The sequence below is a fragment of the Chenopodium quinoa genome, unplaced genomic scaffold (assembly GCF_001683475.1).
Source record: "Chenopodium quinoa cultivar QQ74 unplaced genomic scaffold, ASM168347v1, whole genome shotgun sequence".
NCBI lineage: Eukaryota > Viridiplantae > Streptophyta > Magnoliopsida > Caryophyllales > Amaranthaceae > Chenopodium > Chenopodium quinoa.
Window position 1 is genome coordinate 735,063 of NW_018742334.1, and position 11,873 is coordinate 746,935.

Below are 11,873 nucleotides of genomic sequence, written 5' to 3' on the forward strand. Positions count from 1 at the left end.
AAGTCAGGTCATATTTGGGTTCAACTAGCTATACATAGATAATTATCATTTTTATCAAGCTAATTATTTCCTTTGACTATAATATAAATGGCAATATACTAGAGAACTATATTTTATCATTTAGGAAGATAATTATCACTTTTGACCGTACACCAAATATATACTATACTTAACTCTTAAATTTGAGGATGATACTCCTTTCTTTTGCTGGCCTGGATCGACTAGGTCTCCCTAGACAAAATGCTTTGATCAACAATAATAAGGTGGTCTAAATTGCATTTAAAGTGATTTGATATTGGGTTAAGAACAATTTGGGTTGAATTTAAGTCAGGACAATAACAAGTCGTGTTGAATTTGAGTCGGGTTAGTAACAGATCGAATTGAATTATTGGGTCAGGTTAGTAATAGGTCTGGTAAAATTCGAGTCGGGTCAATAACAAGTCGGGTTGAATTTGGGTCAGTTCAATAACAAGTCGGGTTGATTCCGGGTCAGATTTGTAACAGGTTGGGTTAAATTCGGGTCGGGTTAGGAACGGGTTGGCTTGAATTCATGTCAGGTTAATAACAAGTCGGGTTAAATTCGGGTTAAAACGGCTTCGGGTCAATTTCGCTTCAAGTCGGGTTCGGTGCAAGTTAATTAAATTGGTCGTTGTAAACCGGTAAATCGGTGCAAGTTGTAAACCGGTAAATTAGTCGTTTAAAGGCAAATTGGATGGTTCCACCTAGCCAATTAGACTCCCTAAGAGTATTAGGGACCATGTTAAACATTTCAGTAATTATTTCCGGGTGAAAAAAAGTCAAAAAATTCAAAAATTAAAGACTAATATCCACACTTTTTGAGAAATTTTGAAGGTTTCGGCCCTTAAGAATGCTTGGTTCATTTTAACACTATAGGGAGTATATTCACAATGTCCAATTTTTTATTTTTTTTTAATAATTATTGATTACACTTATTTTTTTTTTATTAATTATTTTTTAAAAATAATTTAATCTTGCCTGGCCTTTTCCCTTAATCCATAAAATATACCTTTATGTTTCCTCTTTTTAGCTGTTTGGCGGATCTCTATAGTAGAGCAAAACTGCAAATGGGTTACTTTTAATCACAAGTCAATAATAAATGATTGCTTAGTTTGAATGTCTGTCCATTTGTTAAAGGATATAGATATTGTTTGCTTAGCTGTATCCATTTTTATGTGACATGCTAAATATCAGTACTAAATTATCACCTACTCGTGTTCTTTTGAAGAGAATTTAAACTTTACAAGTCGGTAACGAAAGCAATTGTATTGGGCCGACAACGAAAGCAATTGTATTGGGCCGTCTTCCTTAATTAAGTGGATCATAACAAGCTTTTGGGCCTTTTGTATTGTATCATGCGATTAGATGGACTGATGCAGTCATCTCATTATTCTATTAGATCAAACAAATTTAGAGATTCGTTTAAATTAATTATGAAATAATTGAGTAACACCTAAGACGTGCACCCACGTTGAGAGAAATATATAAGAAGCCGGCACAACTAATCACAGCTTCTACATCTCCACTACGTGCATTTTGCATCTCCACAACATTTTATTATTTCAACTCTTTCTTTACTTCTCATGATCTCACTTCGACCTCGACCTCGACCTCTACCTATCTAATAATCCATGGCACCCTCGCGTGCCATGATCCTAATCCTCCTTTTTACATTCTCTCTCTTTTCTCCTACGTATACTCAAAGAGTCGTTCCTAAATCACCCCCAAGCCCGCCCCTAGACGATCTAGCACCGGCACCGGCTCCCTCTTCCGATCTATGCAACGGCATTTGGTTATCCTACACTTACCTCTCCGGCAAGAAAATCCACCCTATAAAAAAACTTCCTAAACAACCTTATAGCTTTAAATCCGAGCTTATCATCCTTAACAACGACGAAGTTGCGCTTAAGTCATGGATGGTCTTTGTAGGGTTCCAACATGGTGAGTTACTTGTGTCTGCCTCTAATGTTGTGCTCAATAATGGGTCCAGTCTTCCTGGGTTTGTCGATGAAGGGGCGGTGTTTTCCGGGTACCCGATGGCTAATCTTAAGACCGCGATTCAGACTGCCGGGGACGTAGATCAGATGTCTGTGAGAGTTGAGTTTGAAGGGACTCAATTTGGAGTTAAACCTCCTAGAGTTCCTTTGCCTCATAATATATCTCTTGCTAATGATGGATACATTTGCCCTAAACCTGTTAAAGAAGGTATGTTCTTTTAATTTATCGATATATGCTAACTTTTTTTTGATGTAGACGTGATTTGATCTTATATCTTGATTACTACATACCTCGGTAATGCTAGCGTTGACATCTAATCTAACTATCTATTGGGCGGTAAATATGTTAAATTTTTATTAGTATATGTAGGTTCCTAGCTACATCATATGTACTTATTTAACATAGATTATTAATTAGTTTAATTGGTATAAATTATGTTGGAATTTCTATTATGTTTGACTTTTTCAATGCACGTACCTAGCTAAAAATTGTTTATACTTTCTGTCACAAACCATCTAAAACAATTAAACAAACAAAAAATTCTTATAAAAACATAAAATTCTTACGAAATTGTGATTGACTGATTCATGTATTTGTTAATCACGATTTTGATATCTCATACATGTTCAATTGACAATTGCATGAGCAACGTCTTTGGTCCAAAACAAAATCTTTTCTAGTATATTAATCACCATTAAAACTCATCATAGACTTTTTTTTTTATCAATCCTCATCAACAATAAATTAATATTGAACATGGTTACACATAGAAGTACATGTTTTATACGTACGAGTACTAAAATATGACGAGAAGAAAATGGGAGAAATTTTTCAATAGAATCAAGAGCGAAGTCAAGAAGTTGGTGAAGGCCCAGCCCCCATGGCCCAACCCTCAGCCCGACCCTTCCTTAGTTTTCTAAAGTAGGCTCCAATACATAAAATGTAGCTCTTTAAGACAATTTGGTTAAAGCTTTATTACACGTTTTAAAAAAAAAAACAAAAAAAAACAAGCAAATGGATAGTTTAGGTCTTGGCCCTCCGCTTTCTTGTCAAATCCAATCCAAATACCGAATAAACACCTTATATGGTTGGTTGAAGTCATTTTTTTTTTTATTTTTTTTAACATATTAGAAAAAAAAAAAGTTTAGATTCGACTTCCAATGTTTCAAATCTTGATTTCGTCTTTATTTAATCAGGGGAGTATAAAAGTTTCTTAAACCTTAATGTGAATCATACTCTCGTCTCGACCTTCGAGTACCTAACGGCCCTCCTACCCCCCACAACCAAATGAACGTTTCAATGTTCAACGGCACAATCCACGCCCCCCAAAAGTAAGAAAAAGAAACCAAAGAAAGCGAGTACAAAAGAACATTCGTCTATTCTAATGTAATAAAACCATCACTTTCATTCATCACACTTTCTTACACACAAACAACACCAAATCAAAACACAAAGAAATTCAAATTCAAAAACCACTCCACTTTTTTCAATTCCCAAAATACCCTTTTACTCAATTCACAGCTTGCTTCTACTTCTACTCAGCTGTTACGCGTCTCTCTCTTCACTATTTCTTCCCTCTTTCTCTCTCTTCAAGCTCCAAACCCATTCATCAATGGCGGCCATTACTTCACCCCTTCTTCTTCTCCTTATTTTCTCTCTTCTCTCTCTCTCTTCCGCCCAACCACCCGCCGCACCACCCCCATCTTCCGATACTTGCAACGGTATATACCTAACATACACCTACAACTCCGGCAAAAAACTCCACCCCATCTTCAAAACCCCTTCAAAACAACCTTTTAGCTTCAAATCAACTCTCACAATCATTAATAACGACGAAGTTGAACTCAAATCTTGGAGGGTTTTTGTCGGATTTCAACATAAAGAGGTCTTGGTCTCTGCTTCGAATGCTGTCGCCGCCGCCGGCGCGACTTTTCCGGAGGTTGTCGGAGATGAGGGGGCAATTTTTGGTGGGTACCCACAAGCGGATCTTAAAACTGGGATTCAAACTGCTGGTGATTCTGAACAAACGACTGTTAAAGTTGAATTTCAGGGGACTCAATTTGGGGTTGCTCCTCCTAATGTTCCTTTGCCTACTAATATTTCTCTTGTTAATGATGGTTATAAATGCCCTAAACCTACTAAGGCTGGTATGATTTATTGTTCTCTACTCTTTTTTTTTTTATTTAGATTTTTTGATTATTTTTGGAATTTGTGAGTTGGGTTATGAAATTTGGTTGAGAATTTTTGTGGGGTTTGGTTGTGTTGGACGATCATGAGAGTTTTGGGTTGCTGTAATTTTGAGTAGAAATATTTGGTTTTGCAATTGATTATGATTTCAGATGGATTGTTTAATTGGGTTATTGATGATTTGGGTAATTTAGTCAATCATAGAATGCTAGACTAAGAGTTTGGATGAATGTTTTTATGGGAGAATATTGGAGTTTGGTTGATGAAATGTATGCTTATGACTTTGGGTTAGAAGGTTGTTCTTCTTATTGGAATTCGATTGGGTTATCAAGTTTTGGATTTGAGCATAGTTGAGCAAAGAATGTTAGATTGAAACTTGATGTAATTAGGCACTTATACTTGTTAGAGGTAGGTGGGATCTATGGTGAGATGATATTAATGTAGATTGCTTGCTAATGCTATGATAAATGGTAAGCTATGTAATACATGTAGTAATTTGGTTGTTTTGATGTGTTGGTGGTGATGTTGATGACTATGATATTGACTTCGAAATCGTAAACTTCAGATAATTTAGCTGGTTAATTGACTATCATAAATGGATCCGTTTAGATGAGTGGTTGATCTTTAGCTGATTTTTTTCAAGAACATATCATTTTGGTTTAAATTGGGACAGGAGTAGCATGTTCAAGCAAGTGAATTGAAGTGTAGATTGGTTGAATCTTGAGTACTCTAAAGTCGATAGCTTCTACTCATTTTAACCTTAGTCTTGGCTAGTAGGAATAAGGTTGTACGCATATAGGTTGGACCCATCTTTAGGGCATGGTGGTTGTTATTGTAGATCATTTTTTACTTTGGTTCACTAGAGTGCTACACATATACTAAATTTCAATGCTTATCCAATTCACGGCAATGACCTTGCTCTATTGACTAGCTGAGCTTGGGATTGCATCTAAATGGTGTGTTTTCAGCAATGCTGAGTAATTAATTCCTAGGCAGTGAATACCATTACTACAAATGTTACTAGCTTGCTTTTGATCATATACTCTTTTCAGTCTTTGCTTAGTTTTCTAGGTATGAGTCTTGTGTTAAGCATTACATATCTTCAATTCATGCTTCCCAATGAACAACAAATGTTTTTTCACCTCTGTCTGAACAATGATAATGAAGATGACCTTGCTTTCTTTGAGACGTTACCTTGTACGGAGTACTCTGTATTATTGTAGCATGTACTATGCTCTTTTATAGCCAAGCATACTGTCTCTGCAAAACACTTTGAGTGCTCTCAGCTATTAGTTGCGCAAGATGAACACTACAGACATAATTGGCTCTCTATAAAATGAAAACCTTGATCCTGAACTTATCCTAAACATACTGACGTTGTATTCTCCTAAGTCCTAACTAGCTGATCATTATCCATTTGGATACCAAGTGAATTCTAGTTGCTAAAATTGGCTAAATTACCTTGTCTTAGCAACTTCATGTGTATATTGCCTTTATAAAAAAAATTAAAAAAAAAAAGTTGTTCTTATAGGTCATTAATACGAATCTTAGAAAGTTAAAACCCAGCAATCTTGGGTGTACATTAGCCTTAGGTATTCCTACTCATTGATCAAAACAGTGTAGGTCACATTAGATAATATATCAATACAGCATATGTTGGCTTACTCGTATTTCATATGCGGTGTTGGCAATAGTATGGTAAATTCTTTCAAATTTATATTTATGTTCAAACTATATTGTTCCATTTATCAAATGCTTCACTTGTAACGCGTATCTGATCTCATTTTAGTAGTATAATATTCATTATTTCCGTTTCTATGTTACAGGAAATGTCACCTTGAACACTTGTTGCACCCGAGATCCAGATTACAAACCGAAAATGACCGTAAAAGACGAGTTTTTGCCTAGGCAAAATGGTGATCTGACAATCATGTATGATGTGACAAAGTCTTATGAAGGGAGCTACTGGGCTCAAGTTACTATGACTAACCATAATCAACTAGGCCGTCTGGATTATTGGAAGTTAAGCTGGAATTGGATGAATGATGAATTTATTAAAGACATGAAAGGTGCTTATCCTGATGTTGTTGATGCGAATGATTGTATGAATGGCCCCCAATCTGTGCAATACCAAGGCCTTGATTGGTCCACTGTGCTGAACTGTTATAGAAGGCCAACAATTGTTGATCTTCCTCCACAATACGCCAATGACACCACCCTTGGAAAGATACCAAATTGTTGTCGTAATGGTACAATTTTGCCACCAGGGATGGATGAAAGCAAATCTGTCTCTTCATTCCTGATCCAGGTTAATAAAATGCCTCCACAGATGAACCAATCTACTGTAGAGCCGCCTCAGAACTGGCAGATTAAAGGCATTCTCAACCCAACTTACACATGTGGGCCACCTGTGCGAGTCAGCCCAAGTGAGTTCCCAAGCGCAAATGGTCTACCAATAAATACGACTGTTTTTGCCAGTTGGCAAGTTGTTTGCAATATCACCAAGCCTAAGAACACCCCTCCTAAATGCTGTGTCTCATTCTCATCGTACTTCAATGACTCTATTGTCCCTTGCAAAACGTGTGCTTGTGGCTGTCCCAAAAACACTGGCAAGACCTGTAGCACAACTGCTCCGGCTATGTTTCTTCCTCCTGAGGCTCAGCTAATCCCATTTGATAACCGTACTAAGCTATCCGTTGCTTGGGCTCAATTAAACCACCGCCCCATACCAAACCCACTTCCGTGCTCTGATAATTGTGGTGTTAGCATCAACTGGCATCTATTCACAGATTTCAACAAAGGATGGAGTGCAAGAGTCACAATTTTCAACTGGGAAGAAACAGTCTTTGCTGACTGGTTTGTTGCTGCTGAAATGAAAAATGCTGCTGCTGGTTTTCAAAAGGCTTATTCATTTAATGGTACCGTTATGGGTGATGACAACACGACCATTTTCATGCAAGGTATTGAGGGATTGAACTATCTTATGGGAGAGACTAATGGCACCAAAATATCAGATCCGCGGGTTCCTGGTAAACAACAATCAGTTCTTTCCTTTACCAAGAAACCTACTCCAGGAATCAGAGTTGCAGAGCGAGATGGTTTCCCTACCAAATTTTACTTTAATGGAGAAGAATGCTCTCTTCCAAGCATTCTTCCTATCAACAGTGGGTATCGGAAGGGTCCGTTGACATTAATTCCCGTTCTTGTTGCGATTCTGGCTCTCATCTTTACCCAGTAATGACTGAAGAATGGGGGATTTGCTCAGATTTTTGTAGCTGCTGCTGCTTATTCTTTCATTCTTTTGTGATTAGGTCAACGTGTGCTGACTGTTGGCCTATGTGACTGAACTGCATCCACAGTTTAACTGCAGAATGCTGATAGTAGCAGGTTCGGTTGAAAGGAATATATGTGCAATGTTATTGATTGTTAGCTAATTAGATTACTGTAGTACATAAATATATTGATATACAAACATGTGAAACATATTGCTGTAATTCTATATTTTGGGTTTTTAATTTATCATTTCTTGATTTCTCACCTATTGTGAATGCCAGACTTTTAATGAGGTAATTACTACACATTCACAACCATTGTTTAATAACTTCTCCTTGGCAACGGTGTATATGTTTAGAGTCGTCAAAAGTTGACCCGATCCGAAATACCGACTCAAACTCGATTATTAATCGACCCATCTAAACCCGAAAAAATGGTGATCCAAACCCAACCTGAAACCAATCCTAGACCCGAGTTGACCCGAGTATGTGAGATCCGAACCCAAACATGAACTGACCTGAAGATGACCGACCTTACTGTAACCCGTAAATTATTGACCTTAACCAAACCCGACTTGAACCGAAATTGACCCACACCCGTTTTAACCTGTCAAAAATCGAATTTAACCCGACTTGTTACTAACCTAACCTGAATTTAACCCGATCCGTTCATAAACCGACCCGAATTTATCTCAACCTGTTACAAACCCGAATCGAAATCAACCCAACTTGTTATTGACCTGACCTAAATTCAACTCGAGTTGTTATTAACCCGACCCGAATTTTACCGGACCTATTACTAACCCAACCCAGAAATTCAACCCGATCTGTTACTAATCCGACTGGAAATCAATACGACTTGTTATTGACCCGACCTAAATTCAACCCAAATTGTTCATAACCCGATTTCAAATCACCTTAAATGCAATTTAGACCACTTTATTATTGTTGATCAAAGCATTTTGTCTAGGGAGACCAGTCCATACCAGCAAAAGAAAGGAGAATCATCCTATAGCCTACCACGAACATTTATAACAACAAATAATGATCATACTTGCAAACGACATTATATGACCCCGAGATATATCCCCTAAAATTTCAAGACTTTTCGACACTGTGCCCCGAGTCTTCCAAAATTTCTCAAAAAACGTGGATATTAGACTTCAATTTTGAAATTTTTTGACTTTTTTCGTCCAGATATAAAAATTGCCGAAATGCTTACCATGGTCTCAGATATCCTCCAAGAGTCCAATTGGATGGATGGAACCATCCAATTTGCCTTTAAACAACCAATTTACCGGTTTACAACTTACACCGATTTCATTAATGCAACCCTACCACGAACATTTATGACAACAAACAATGATCATAAATGGTTCCAAACGACATTTGTTGACCCCGAGATATATTCCCTAGAATTTCAAGATTTTTCGATACCGGGTCCTGAAAACTCCAAAAATTCTCAATAAGCGTGAATAGCCTTCAATTTTTGAATTTTTTTACTTCCGAAAATAATAATTGTCGAAATGTTTACCATGTTCTCTAATATCCTCCGGGAGTCCAAATGGGGGATGAAACCATCCAATTTGCCTTTAAACGACCTATTTACCAGTTTACAAATTGCACCAATTTCATTAACTCAAGCTTACCACGAATATTTATGATAGCATATAATGTTCATATATGGTTCCAAACGGCACTAAATAACCCCGATATATGTCCCCTAGAATTTAAAGACTTTTCGACATCGGGCTTCGAATCCTCCAAAATTTCCCAAAAAGTGTGGATATTAGCCTTCAATTATGAAATTATTCACTTTTTTTTCGCCCAGAAAAAAAAATTGTCGAAATGTTTACTATGGTCCCTAATACGGTCCGGGAGTCCCATTGGGGTGGGTGGAACCATCCAATTATCCATTAAACAACCAATTTACCGATTTACAACTTGCACTGATTTCATTAATTCAAGCCTACCACGAAAATTTATGAAAAAACATAATGATCATATATGGTTCCAAACAGCATTACATAACCCCAATATGTATCTCCTAAAATTTCAAGACTTTTCGACACCAGGCCCCGAAACCTCCAAAATTTATCAATAAGCATGAATATTAGTCTTCAATTTTGGAATTTTTTAACTTGTTTTCGCCCGGAAATAAAAATTGCTGAAAAGTTTACCATGGTCTCTAATATCCTCTGGGGGTCCAGTTGGGTTGGTGGAACCATCCAATTTTCCTCTAAACGGCCAATTAAATTACCGGTTTACAACTTGCACGGATTTCATTAACTTAAGCCTACAACGAACATTTATGTCAACATATAATGATAATATATGGTTCGAAACGACATTACATGACCCCGAGATATATTCCCTAAATTCTCAAAGTTTTTCGATATCGGGCTCCTAAACCTCCAAAATTTCTTAAAAAGCGTGGATATAAGCCTTTAATTTTGGAAATTTTAGGCTTTTATTCGCCCGGAAATAAAAATTGCCTAAATGTTCACCATGGTCCGTAATACCTTTCGGGAGTCCAAATGGGTGAGTGGAAACATCCAATTTGCCTTTAAACGACTCATTTACCGGTTTATTACTTGCATCGATTTAACTAACTCAACTTTACCACTAACATCTATCACAACATATAATGATCATATATGGTTCCAAACGGCATTAAATGTTTACCATGGTCTCAAATACCCTCCGAGAGTCCAATTGGGTGGATGGAACCATCCAATTTGCCTTTAAACGACCAATTTACTGATTTACAACTTACACCGATTTCTTTAATTAAACCCTACCACGAACATTTATGGTAACAAATAATGATCATATATGGCTCCAAACGACATTATATGACTTCGAAATGTATTCCCTAGAATTTCAAGACTTTTCGACACCGGGCCAAATAATCCAAATTTCTCAAAAAGCGTGGATATAGCCTTTAGTTTTTGAATTTTTTGACATTTTTTCGCCTGGAAATAAAAATTGCCGAAATATTTACTATGGGTTCTAATACCCTCTGGGAGTCCAATTGGATGGATGGAACCATCCAATTTGCCTTTATATGACCAATTTACCGGTTTACAACTTGCGCCGATTTCATTAACTCAAGCCTACCACAAACATCTATGACAACAAATAATGATCATATAGGGTTCCAAACAACATTATATGACCCCCAGATGTATCCCCTAAAATGTCAAGACATTTCGACACCGGTCCCCGAAATCTCCAAAATTTCTTAAAAAGCGTTGATATTAGTCTTCAATTTTGGAATTTTTTGACTTTTTTTTCGCTCAGAAATAAAAATTGCTGAAATGTTAACCATGGTCCCTAATATACCCCGGGGGTCCAATTAGGTTGGTGGAACCATCCAATTTTCCTTTAAACGGTCAATTTATTTATCGGTTTACAATTTGCACGGATTTCATTAACTCAAGCCTACTACAAACATTTATGACTACATCTAATGATCATATATGTTTTCAAACGGAATTATATGACCCCGAGATATATCCCATAAAATATTAATATTTTTCTACACCGGGCCCCGAAACCTACAAAATTTCTCAAAAAGCATAGATATTAGTCTTCAATTTTAAAAAATTTTGACCATTTTTCGCCCGAAAATAAAAATTGCCGAAATATTTACCACAGTCCCTAATATCCTTCGGGAGTACAATTGGGTGGGTGGAACCATCCAATTTTCCTTTAAACGACCAATTTACCAGTTTACAACTTATACCGATTTCATTAATTCAAGCCTACCACGAACATTTATGACAACAAATAATGATCATATAAGGTTCCGAAAGGCATTATATGACCCCAAGATCTATCCCATAGAATTTCAAGACGCTTTGTCACCGGTCCCTGAAACCTCCAAAATTTCTTAAAAAGCGTGGATATTAACCTTCAATTTTGGAATTTTTTGACTTTTTTCGCCAGAAAATAAAAATTGCCGAATTGTTTACCATGGTCCCTAATACACTCCGGGGTCCAATTGGGTTGGTGGAAACATCCAATTTTCCTTTAAATGGCCAATTTAATTATTGGTTTAAAATTTGCACAGATTTCATTAACTCAAGCATACTACGAACATTTATGACATATCTAATGATCATATATGGTTTCAAATGGCATTATATGAACCCGTGATATATCCTCTAAAATATTAATATTTTTCTACACCTGGCCCCGAAACCTACAAAATTTCTCAAAAAGCATAGATATTAGTCTTCAATTTTGAATTTTTTTTGACTTTTTTCGCCCAAAAATAAAAATTGTTGTAATATTTACCATGGTCCCTAATACTCTCCGGGAGTACAATTGGGTGGGTGGAACCATCCAATTTTCCTTTAAACGACCAATTTACCGGTTTACAACTTGCACCGA

The 11,873-nt window shown here is 36.7% G+C and overlaps 1 protein-coding gene across 2 annotated transcripts; it reads left to right on the plus strand.

The window, feature by feature from the left end:
• Nucleotides 1-1,520: 1,520 nt before the first annotated feature.
• On the plus strand, nt 1,521-7,740 carry LOC110692692 (COBRA-like protein 7). Of its 2 annotated transcripts, none has more exons than XM_021869733.1 (2): nt 1,521-2,223; nt 6,030-7,740. In XM_021869733.1, exons 1-2 carry the CDS (start codon nt 1,650-1,652, stop codon nt 7,439-7,441), a joined length of 1,986 nt encoding a protein of 661 aa, XP_021725425.1. In that variant the 5' UTR covers nt 1,521-1,649; the 3' UTR covers nt 7,442-7,740. The 2 variants fall into 2 exon arrangements, with proteins under 2 accessions (XP_021725425.1, XP_021725432.1); XM_021869740.1 differs by lacking the exon at nt 1,521-2,223 and adding an exon at nt 3,179-4,163.
• The last annotated feature ends 4,133 nt before the right edge of the window (nt 7,741-11,873 follow it).

Coding starts and splice junctions, on each gene's coding strand:
- LOC110692692 (XM_021869733.1), top strand. CDS start 1,650: ATGGCACCCTCGCGTGCCATGATCCTAATCCTCCTTTTTACATTCTCT. Junction 2,224..6,029: donor CCCTAAACCTGTTAAAGAAG/GTATGTTCTTTT, acceptor TCTATGTTACAG/GAAATGTCACCTTGAACACT.